The following is an 11,788-nucleotide window of genomic DNA, read 5'->3' on the forward strand; positions in this document are numbered from 1 at the left end:
AAAGCTCTTGTACAGCACTTTGTTTTTTTTCGGGAATGTGGTCAATTAGGAGAAATGATTTTCGGTGAAATGGAATTCGGGATGTTGGCGGCTTGACTGGCTGCGTAAATTTGACAGCCCTGCTCGCCTGCCGGAACCAGTTTGCTGCGATCGAGCGCAACCCTGCGCAACGCTTTTCGCGCGCAACGGCGCGACGTTGACGCACGCCAAACGAACGAAGGACGACGAACGAGACACGAACAACGAGCGACGAAGATGACGAGAGAAAAAAACGCCATGTTGCGGTACCATTCCCTTTTCACCCTCGGTAGAGTTGACACGCGTTTGAATTAGTTTACTAAATCTAGTGTTAATTAGTTAAGATAACCCGAGTGCTTTACTTCTTCATCACACCCACGGCCATCGGATTCTAAAATACAGTCCACCCTTGAACATTCGGCCTTTTCCGTAGGGCCAACGTGCCGGCCCGAACATTGGTCCAATCGACCCGAATTTGGACATCCGGCGTTGGATGTGGTGAAGAAGCCCGGTGAAAAGATGGAGGCAAAGGCCTCTGTGTGCAAACGGCAGTTCCCGTGCAACCCAACTCCGGTGAGAGAGACGTAGCCACGAGTGACAAGTGCGAGACGATACGGTTTCGATTCCCGAACATTCGCGAAACCCGACGTCGCGAGTGTTCAAGAAAGTGAAAGAAGAAGAAGAAACAACCAACGAACAAGTGTGCAGTGAGAAAAGTGCAAAATGCCGACGAAAGTTCAACGAACCCCAGCGAAGAAGCAGATGAGTTGGACGGCCTGATCCACCTCCGGAACCAGGAGATGGACACCCTCGAGGAGCTCCAAAAGGAACTCGCTGGTTGGGCACGAGCTGATCGTACGGCTTCGGATGTCCGATCGCATCTGAAGAACCTGGAGCGAATCAACAACGATTTCGGCAACTTCCACCAGCGAATTGTCCTCCTGACGGACTCCAAGACTCGGGATCCACACGACGCGAAGAGGAAGGAGTTTAGAAAGCTGCACGATCAGATCTCCAAGACTCTTGAGCGATGGGCGGATGTCCTCGCACCCGCTGTCGGTGCAGGCCCATCCATGGCACTCCAACCAGCTAGGCCCCAACCGGTGAACACCTCGCAACCCCTGCCCAGAATCACCCAAAGTCCGACGGCAAGTACGAGTCCTGGGACAGATTCAAGGTAATGTTTAAGGACGTCGTGGACAAGTCAAACGAACCGACCAGGATCAAGCTCTACTACCTGGAACAAACCTTCATCGGAGAAGCTGCAGGTTCGATCGACGAAAAGACCATCCAGGATGGCAATTACCAGCGAGCCTGGGAACTGCTCGAAGAGCGGTTCGAAGACAAGCGGCGGATGGTCGATCTCCACATCGGCGGTCTGCTAGGAGTGCAAAAGCTGGAAGAGGAGAGCCATGCGGACGTCGAGAACCTCATGTTCCTGGACAAGGAGTTCTCCGGAGTGTCCGAGCAGATTGACGTCTACATCCTGGCACACGCGCTGGACGGACAGTGAATAATTTTGAGACATTTTGAAATTTTTTGAGTCAAATTGAGCCACTCTCGCTACTCAAAAATGTTCAGTTTTTCACGAACGACGTAGCCCGTTTTGACATTTGTCACCGATCATGATTGGAAAAAACATAAAGAGCAAAAAACGTGTTTCAGTGGCCCAAAGTTTACAATTTTGTGTAAAATTGGTCCATGCAAAATCTTTTCCCCCTTTCAATTTCCCCTTGGGGGCCGCACTGTAGGACCAAAAATTTTACCGCCCGTGAGCAAACACATTGGAGTATTGCAACGGGCCATGTTCCGACGAAAACGACCAGCATTGAAAACAGGCTGGCGGCGGATACACGAGTTCAGGAAAAGACCGCTTCCAGAAAGAGTGCCGCCGATGCTGATGGATTCGACTAGGGACAAATGTTGATCAATGCCGTCTGTGAAATCCTAACGGAAGGGGAAGAGGATGCAGTTGTCGCAAAGATGCATGTCCGGAGACAGTTCTACCCCGTGCCCGAAACTCCCTGCGCCGAAGCCGCTCACAAAATTGGAAAAAAAATCGGTAGAGCAAAGGGTATCAAGTAGCGAGCCCGTGTCAAAAAGGTACGAACGAGGTGTTGGACAAATCGGTTCCCACTTACGGCTACCAGCGGTTCAAGGCCGAAAAGGAGAAGGAATGGGTGGTAGAGGTGCTCCTGAATGCGGGTAAGCCAAGAACAAAATCGCCCGGATGAGGAACATTGCCCACGTAAAAACGATCCCAATTTCGCGAACGGGCTTTCCCGGACCGGATGCCGTTTCAACCAGAGAGCTGGTGAATGCTGCCAACGCCGCTAAGGCGTCGACGTCGTCGGTCGGAGATTTCTAGGAGAAGCGCAGGCGAAAAGCAGGCCCGCGGAATCGGCGTGAAGCGAAAGCGCGCAAGGTCAGCAAGGTGCTGAAAAAGAAGCCGCCGATGACACTGGAGCTGCTGTCCACAAGAAGAAGAGAACTGCCGGAGCAACGTAGGCTGCCGCAAAGAAGGTCGCCGCCACCGTGGGTGAGAAGAAGGCCATCGAGGTCAAGGTGCAGAAGGGTACCGCTATGATTTGTGTCGTCACTCTGCCGAGGGTCTAGGTATGATTTTGGAGCAAAATAAATAAGTAAACAAAAAAACACACAATAAAAAACGCATCATTCGCCTAGTCTCTGGTAAAAATAAGAAAAGATCGGAGCGACTGCTTCAGATGTCCCCCTCCTTATCCTTGATCTCGCTGAACTCGCAAGTATTTTGAGCGGTGTGGCAATCCAGCACTGGGGTGTATCCGTTGGAGATCTGACCGGGGTGGTTCAGCACGATGACCTGGGCGGTGAGTTCGCAGTTCCACGACGCAGTTCCTTGACGGACACGTTCTTGACGTTGTCTCTGGGCACGACCTCTGGCAGGGCTTCTTCGTGCATTTCGACGGACTTGACTTCAGCGGTCAGGTTGGCCGGGTCGAAGATGATGGCGATACCGGACTTGTTCACACCGGTTCCCGTTCCCGGGGCAGATGTAGGGGCTTGTCGGTGGGGCACTTGCCGTCAGCCTTCCTCTTTTGCACTTGATAGCCCATGCTTGAAACAAGTTCATCTTGGTGGACGGTTCCAGCATGTTATTTCCGTGCCATCCGGAGATGGGCACGATAGCGACGGCGGCTGGGTAGCCGATCTTCTTGATGTAGGACTAGACTTCCTTCTTGATTCCCCGAAACGGGCCTCGTTGTACAGGGGCTCGGTCGAGTCCATCTTGTTGACATCGACGATCAGCTGTTTGACACCGAGCGTGAAGGCAACAAGGCATTCTCTCGAGAGTGTCCGTTTTTGGAGAAATTTTTGAGATAATACCAGTCTCAAATTCACAGGTACCGGCGGCGACGATCAACACGGCACAGTCCGTAACAGGCGGAATAGTTTGTTCCGGGTTTCTTTGACTGACTGAACTTTAGCAGCATCGTGGCGTGAAAATGGTGAAAATATTTCTAATTTATTTGTAAACACGCTCTTCTGTCAAAAGCTGGTTATTTCACAGATTCCGCAACTCGGTGAAAAAAAAAATCATGAGGAAGATTGAGTAACTTTGAGCCACATTGAGTAATATTGTAAAATTGAGTCACTCAGTTACTCTGTGTCCTACCCCTTGGAGGCGACAATCAAGCGTGGGGAACTCTCGAAGTACGAAGCGGCCATCCAGTTCCTGAAGGACCGAGTTTCCGTTCTGGAACGGTGGGAGGCCACATTCAAGTCGGTACCGAAGCAGCGAAAACCAGCCAAGCCCTCCGCCAACAGGCCGTCTCAGCGAGCCAACGCGGCCACAACACCGTCGCAGTCGGAATTCCGGTGTGAGATCCGCGTCGAGGCGCACCAAACGTTCAGATGCTCAACGTTCCTCTTATACACGGTGGCCCAGCGAAAGGACAAGGCGAGGGAGAAGAACCTGTGCTACAATTGCCTGCGGCCAGGACACTCAACGAAGCGGTGCTCGTCGAAGTACACCTGTGGTAAGTGCCAACGGAGATATCACACAACCCTGCACGAACCACGAGAGCAGCAAGAACCGACGCAGAAGCCGGCCACTCCCCAGAGTGCTGGCCAGAATTGTTAAAATATCAAAATATCAGCTCTCAGCAACTATAATTATCCCGCCTGAATATTCATGCCTCAAATACAACTGCTCTTCTCTCCTAATTGAAACTCTCAGCGTCGAACATAGCCGAACACGTTTTCGTGTTTACCCACTCACGATTGACATTTTCCTTTTCTCTCTCATTCTCGCTTCCACGATCTTCCTACCGCAACAGCGTTTAACCACAAAAGCCGCCACAAAACAAATTTTGCAAACGCAGTTTAACGGGACGTCATGCGTGGTCGGCTCCTAATCGCCATCTCGCGCTCTCTCATTGCAGTTTTCGGAGAGATTGAGGTACTCAGCGGTGAGAACGCATAGTCGAGGAAAAGGGAAGGAGTGATAGAGAGAGAATGACATCGCTGGGAATCACGAGACACAAGAAGAGATATCACAAGCTATAGTGACGGCCGCTATGCTCTCGAATATTTTTGGTGCAGTGATAATCTATTGATAGCTTTTCTATCACTCTTTTGCAACACTGGGTGCTGGCCCACCTCAGCAGACGTCCAGCCAAGCGACCTGCAACCATACCTAGACGGTGAAGACCGTGATGCTGCTCACCGCGGTCGTTAACCTGCTCGACGACCAGGGCCAACCCGTGCCCTGTCGCGTCCTCCTCGACAACGGTTCCCAAGTGTATTTTATTACGCTAACTATGGCCGATCGCTTAAAGTCAACAACTTCTCCGTCAACGTCGAGTGCCTGATCGTGCCGAAAGTGACCGGTATGGTTCCAGCTGTGCCAGTTGACATCAACGATTGGCCGATTCCTGTCGGCGTCCAGCTGGTCGACCCAGCATTCCACAAGCCCAATCGCATCGACATGCTGATGGGGGTCGCCATGTTCTTCCGGTTGCTAAAATCGGGACAGATGGAGTTAGCTGGCAATCTACCGGAGCTGTGCGAGACTCACCTAGGCTGGGTCATCGCCGGAGAAGTTGGGGACACCGTCCCAAGCCCGCAGTACACGCACACTGCCACACTCGACGACATCAACGAAGCGATCCAGAGATTCTGGCAGGTCGAGGACATCGACACAGCGGTTTCCACCGAGCAAGAAGAATGCAAGGCGTTCTTCGCGTCCACCAACAAGCGGGATCCAACTGGCACATATGTGGTACGTTTGCCATTTCGTCCGGTCGTCGCAACTCTCGACTACAAACGCAACCTCGCTTTCGGCGCTTCCTGTCGCTGAAGCGGCGACTCGCCCGAGATCCTGACTTGAAGCTGCAATACGGTGAGTTCATTAGGGAATACGAAGAACTGGGGCACTGCAAGTCGGGTGAAGAGGCCGACGACTTACCTAACACGAGCCGCTACTACATGCCCCATCACGCTATCCTGCACCCCTCGAGCTCCACGACGAAGTTGAGGGTCGTATTGAACGCATCTGAGCAATTCTCTACCAAAACCGGAAATGGATTTTATTTGTATTTTTTGATTTGGTTCAAACTTTTTGGGGGCCTTCCCTATGACCAAAGAAGCCATTTTGCATCATTAGTTTGTCCATATAAATTTCCATACAAATTTGGCAGCTGTTCATACAAAAATGGTACGTAAATATTCGAAAATCTGTAACTTTTGAAGGAATTTTTTGATCAATTTGGTGTCTTCGGCAAAGTTGTAGGTATTGTTAAGGACTATTTAAAAAAAAATAGGTACACGGAAAAAAAATTTCACGATTTTTTTATTAACTTTTTTTTCACAAAAACTCAAATTCCCAAAATACGTATTTTTTGATTTTCGAGATTTTTTGATATGTTTTAGGGGACAAAAATCCGCAACTTTTGAGCTATAGAGAAACATGGTCAAAAAATCTGCCGCCGAGTTATGATTTTTTGAAAAACTGGTGATTTTTGGAAAAAATCGAAATTTCATACATAAAATTTTTTTGACCTCATTTTTTTATGCAAAATTGAATTTGCAATCGAAAATTACTTTACAGATTTTTTGATAAAGGGCCCCGTTTTCGATTTTTAAAAATAGTGACCATGAGCGACCATTTCTAAAAATTTTTTTTTTGAAAAGTTCAGAAAATTTGCTATAAAATTGTCTAAGAGACACCGAAGATTGGACCTCTGGTTGTTGAGATACAGCGGCTTAAAGAAAAAGAAACACGAAAATTGAAGTTTTCTAAGTCTCACCCAAACAGCCCACGATTTTCTAATGACAATATCTCAGCAATTAATGGTTCAATTTTCAATGTTATTACATGAAACATTCGTGAAATTTTCCGATCATTTCGAAAAAAATATTTTGAAAATTTTTAAATCAAGACTAACATTTCAAATGGGCATAATATTCAATGTTTGGCCCTTTTAAAATGTTAGTCTTGATTTATTTTTTTTCAAAATATTTTTTTCGAAAAGATCGGAAAATTTCACGAATGTTTCATGTATTAACATTGAAAATTGAACCATTAGTTGCTGAGATATCGTCATTAGAAAATCGTGGGCTGTTTGGGTGAGACTTAAAAAACTTCAATTTTCGTGTTTCTTTTTCTTTAAGCCGCTGTATCTCAACAACCAGAGGTCCAATCTTCGGTGTCTCTTAGACAATTTTATAGCAAATTTTCTGAACTTTTCAAAAAAAAAAAATTTTTAGAAATGGTCACTCATGGTCACTATTTTTAAAAATCGAAAAACTGCAAATATTTCGCTGAAATCAAACTTTCGGTGGCTATATCTTGAAAACGGGGCCCTTTATCAAAAAATCTGTAAAGTAATTTTCGATTGCAAATTCAATTTTGCATAAAAAAATGAGGTCAAAAAAATTTTATGTATGAAATTTCGATTTTTTCCAAAAATCACCAGTTTTTCAAAAAATCATAACTCGGCGGCAGATTTTTTGACCATGTTTCTCTATAGCTCAAAAGTTGCGGATTTTTGTCCCCTAAAACATATCAAAAAATCTCGAAAATCAAAAAATACGTATTTTGGGAATTTGAGTTTTTGTGAAAAAAAAGTTAATAAAAAAATCGGGAAATTTTTTTTTCCGTGTACCTATTTTTTTCTAAATAGTCCTTAACAATACCTACAACTTTGCCGAAGACACCAAATTGATCAAAAAATTCCTTCAAAAGTTACAGATTTTCGAATATTTACGTACCATTTTTGTATGAACAGCTGCCAAATTTGTATGGAAATTTATATGGACAAACTAATGATGCAAAATGGCTTCTTTGGTCATAGGGAAGGCCCCCACAAAGTTTGAGCCAAATAAAAAAATACAAAAAATAAAAATGGTCGAAATCGGCCGGTTTTGTAGAGAATTGCTCATCTGCAAAGATGTCCCCCACGAGCGTGTCCCTGAACGAAGCCCTCCAGGTCGGAGGCACTGTCCAGAATTATCTCTTCTCGATCCTCCTCGCCTTTCGTAAGCACTCTGTCGCCTTCACCGCAGACCTCTCGAAAATGTACCGCTAAATTCGCGTGGCCCCGTCTGACACTCGCTTCCAACGAATATTCTGGCGGGCCGAAGATTCCCTTCCTTGCTACGCGATGTTTGGTCCAGCTTTGCGACGACGAAGGTGAAAATTTTCCGCTGGCTGCCAAGATTGTGCGCGAGGCCTGCTACGTCGACGATATCTTGTCTGGTGGGAGCTCCCCCAATAAAGCGTTCGACTGTCTGACGCAGCTGCAAGGCCTGCTCAGTCGCGGTGGATTTCCTATCCCAAGTGGACCTCCAACGAACCTGCGGTGATGGAATGCATACCTGAAAGCGATCGAGAGAAGCTGATCGACCTGGACGGATTAATTGGCGGTGTGGTCAAGGCCCCGGGACTTTACTGGAGTCCAGGAGACGACGAATTCCGCTTCACCGTAACCCAAGCTGAAGCAGATGCCACCAAGCGCCGTGTCCTCTCGGAAATCGACAAATTCTAAGACGTGCTGGGACTCCTGTCACCAGTCATCATCAAGGCCAAGATCCTGATGCAGCGAGTCTGGTCTCACTATCGTGGGACGTTTTGCTAGAAGGCGGGATGATGGACACGTGGCACCAATTCCAATGCGCACGACATCCGTATCCCTCGGTACGTGATCGGACCTGGCAACCCGGGCCTGGAGCTTCACGGGTTCAGCGACGCCTCCAAGGTCGTGTACGGTGCGGTGACATACGTCCGCAGTCTTCTCCCGAACGGCAAGTGTAAGATGCGGCTGCTTTGCAGCAAATCGAAGGTCCAAGCCACTGGACATCCACCGACTGGTACTGCTTGCCTTTCGACTGCTTTCGAGGTTGGTGGTGAAGGTCATCGCGGCGCTGAATCTCCCGTTCCGAAACGTGGTGCTGTGGTGCGACAGCCAAGTCGTGCTTGCGTGGATCAAGAAACCACTGGACCAACTATTGTGATTTCTGAATTAAATAGAAATATTTAACAGCGCGAGTGTTTTTCATCACGCGAAGCAATTTTGGGTAGTTTCTTTTCTGAGTGTATGTCAAATGTCACATTCGAAACCAAAACAAAATTTCGCCGCGGCACCAAACTGAAATGTCGCGAGTTGAGTTGCGAAGAGACTAGCGCCGCGGCCGGAACGGATCAAGGAATTGACCTCAAAGATCTACTAGAAATCGTTCAATTGGCGTGGATTTGATGGACAATGCCATAAAGTCCAGTCTGAAAAGGATTATGACGACACATTCGGCTTTCAAAAGGGTTTAGCAACCCAGCCCAAGATTGTCACTAAAACTCTTGATATTTTATCTTGCCTTCTGAAGCTGGGAACAAATTGAAAATCATTACATGACCCAACCAAAACAGTTCTACAGCTAGTTTAAACCCCTAAAATGATTTTAATCACTAATTAAACACACGATGTTTTCCAACGTTTCAAACAAAACCAAGTCATCAAAACAATAAATCTAACACAGTGATTCGAAACAGCCCAAACATGCTTGACAGATATTTCGCGACAGAAAATCGTCGCGAGAGTTAAACTCGCTCAATTCGGTTTAGTGCCGCGGCGACAATACAAACGTTCGTGCGCAACCGCGTCGCGGAGATCCGGAAAGAGACCGGCGGGTTTATATTCAAGTACATCCGCTTCAAGGACAACCCGGCTGACCTGATCTCTCGAGGCATGTTTCAGGCGGCCCTGATGAAATGTGGTAAGTGGTGGGAAGGACCAGGGTTTCTAGAGTCAGTTGTGTACCAGGAGGAACCTACAATCAAGATACCGGACAGTGAGTTGCCAGAGTTGAGAACAGTGAAGCTGGTTATCTTGCTAGCCTGCAACACAATCGACTTCCCAATCTTCGAGGACTGCAGTTCATTCCGGAAGCTGCAGCGAATAATGGTGTACGTGATGCGTTTCGTGAACAACTGTCGGATCAAGAACGGAACGAACTCGCCTACGCCATCTTTCCGTTCCTGAGCTGTGGTCGACCCTGAAGCTGATCGTGAAGGTGGTGCAGCACGACGTGCTGTCTCAAGAGATCCAGCAAGTTACCGAGAACGACACGGCCGGGCATCTCCAAGGTTTGACGCCATTCCTACACGAAGGCCTCCTACGAGTGGGAGGAAAACTGCAACACTCCGAGCTGCCGTTTGCAGCCAAACACCAGCTGATCCTGTCCAAGCACCGAGTGACCAACCTGATAGTGAAGGCCTATCACGAAGAACACCAGCACGCGGGGCCGTCGTCCCTGCTTGCAATCCGGCGGAGACAGTTCTGGCTGCTCGACGGACGGTCGACAGTTCGGAGCGATACGAAAAGCTGTGTGACGTGCTTCCGCGCGAAGCAACGCAGTACAAGCCAGCTGATGGGGAGACTGCCGTCCTGTTGTGTGACCGAGAACCTTCCGTTCGACGAGGTCGGCGTGAACTACGCCGGAACGATTACTGTGAAGGTGGGAACCCGGAAGCAACAGATCGTCAAGGCATACTTTGTCGTCTCTGTTTGCATGGTGACCGAACTTGTTTCGGACCTCACGACCGAGACATTCCTGGCCACCCTCCAACGCTTCGTCAGCCGACGCGGCATACCTCGCCAAATCCACTCGGATAACGGCACAAACTTCAAGGGGCCAAGACAGAACTTCACGAGATGTACATCCTCTTCAACGAACGCCAGTCCAAGGAGATCACCTGGTCGTTCATCCCTCCCGGCGCGCCGAACTTCGGTGGCCTTTGGGAGGCCGCTGTAAAGAGCACCTGAAGAGGATCCTCAAGAATCGCAGCTTACCTTCGAGCAGTACGCGACCGTGCTATCGGAGGTCGAGGCCGTGCTTAACTCAAGGCTGCTTTTCGCAACGTCAACCTGCGGATCCGGAAGTCCTGACGCCGGGACACTTCTTGATCGGCCGCCCTCTAATGGCCATTCCGGAACCGGCGTACGAGGGAACACCGACAAATCGGCTGTCCAAATAGCAGTACCTGCAGCTCTTGCGAGAGCACTTCTGGAGAGCTTGGCGACGGGACTACCTGACGACCCTCCAGCCCAGAGAAAAGAACCGGAAGGAGATGCCGAACGTCCGCCTTCAAATGGTGGTCCTGCTGGAGGAGAAGAACGCGCCGCCTCTTGAGTGGAAAATGGGGATTGTGCAACAGACCTTCCCTGGACCGGACGGTCTTGTGAGCACTGCGGACGTGAAGGTTGGTGGCAGCGCCTTTTTTTCCTGTTTGAGTATTAAGACACGGAATCCTGATTACAAGGACTATTGTATCGTGTTACCCAATTTTACACAGTTCCTATTGAGAGGAAAAGTGCTGTTCCATCCAGATGCTGTAAACTCCATTCCTTGTGCGCTATGTATCGCTAGAACCGCGGTGACAATTTTTTCCTGTCATTTTTCAAGCTCTTCCCAGCCTATTATTTGCCGCGCGGGGTCTTGTAAAGACAATTGTCTTTTTGCGGCGCTACTCTTGCGGTGTTCCTTTTGCTCTGTTCTGGACAATGCGACTGGACTGCAGTGCAATACCGATCGGCTGGGCATTATTTACATGCGAAGACGTCCCAGCCCGGGGGGAGGATGTTGGCGGCTAGACTTGCTGCGTAAATTTGACAGCCCTGCTCACCTGCTACAACCAGTTTGCTGCGATCGAGCGCAACCCTGCGCAACGCTTTTCGCGCGCAACGGCACGACGTTGCCGCACGCCGAATGAACGAAGGACGACGAACGAGACACGAACAACGAGCGACGACGACGACGAGAGAAAAAAAACCGCCATTTTGCGGTACCATTCCCTTTTCACCCTCGGTTGAGTTAACACGCGTTTGAATTAGTTTAAAAAATCTAGTATTAATTAGGTAGTTAAGAAAACCCGAGTGCTTTACTTCTTCATCACACCCACGGTCATCGGATTCTAAAATACAGGGCCAACGTGCCGGCCCGAACAGGGGAAATGAGTTAGACCCAATTTCACTTGCATCTCGCTCTTTTGAGCGTCACTTTTCTCTTAGCTTTTTCCGGGGGTCTTCTTCTTCGGTGTCGTCTTAGCACCATCGGGCGCGCGAGCGCGTAGGCTGCGCGATCGAATCGGATTTCTCCGTCACTTCCGGATCACTAGTCCAGTCTTCCGGAGCATTTCTCCGGTCTTCTACAGCACTGGCTGTCGTATTACACACTTTTCCACGACGTGGGTGCTACGCCCTTCGACGTCTCACACACGGACACGTTGGCCGTG

General features: G+C 48.8%; 2 protein-coding genes and 1 pseudogene across 2 annotated transcripts; 2 read left to right on the forward strand and 1 right to left on the reverse strand.

The window, feature by feature from the left end:
* Positions 1–1,535: 1,535 nt before the first annotated feature.
* Positions 1,536–3,448, reverse strand: LOC128092348 (elongation factor 1-alpha-like; annotated as a pseudogene).
* Positions 3,449–4,715: 1,267 nt separating this feature from the next.
* On the forward strand, positions 4,716–5,359 carry LOC120430137 (uncharacterized). Its single transcript, XM_039595224.1, has 2 exons — positions 4,716–4,791; positions 4,839–5,359. Exons 1-2 carry the CDS (start codon positions 4,716–4,718, stop codon positions 5,357–5,359), a joined length of 597 nt encoding a protein of 198 aa, XP_039451158.1.
* Positions 5,360–8,146: 2,787 nt separating this feature from the next.
* LOC120430138 (uncharacterized) lies at positions 8,147–10,531 on the forward strand. Its single transcript, XM_039595225.1, has 4 exons — positions 8,147–8,310; positions 9,119–9,476; positions 9,556–10,171; positions 10,236–10,531. The coding sequence occupies exons 1-4, from the start codon at positions 8,147–8,149 to the stop codon at positions 10,529–10,531; spliced, it is 1,434 nt and encodes a 477-aa protein (XP_039451159.1).
* Positions 10,532–11,788: the final 1,257 nt, after the last annotated feature.

The sequence above is a fragment of the Culex pipiens genome, chromosome 1, assembly GCF_016801865.2.
Source record: "Culex pipiens pallens isolate TS chromosome 1, TS_CPP_V2, whole genome shotgun sequence".
NCBI classification, from domain to species: Eukaryota; Metazoa; Arthropoda; class Insecta; order Diptera; family Culicidae; genus Culex; species Culex pipiens.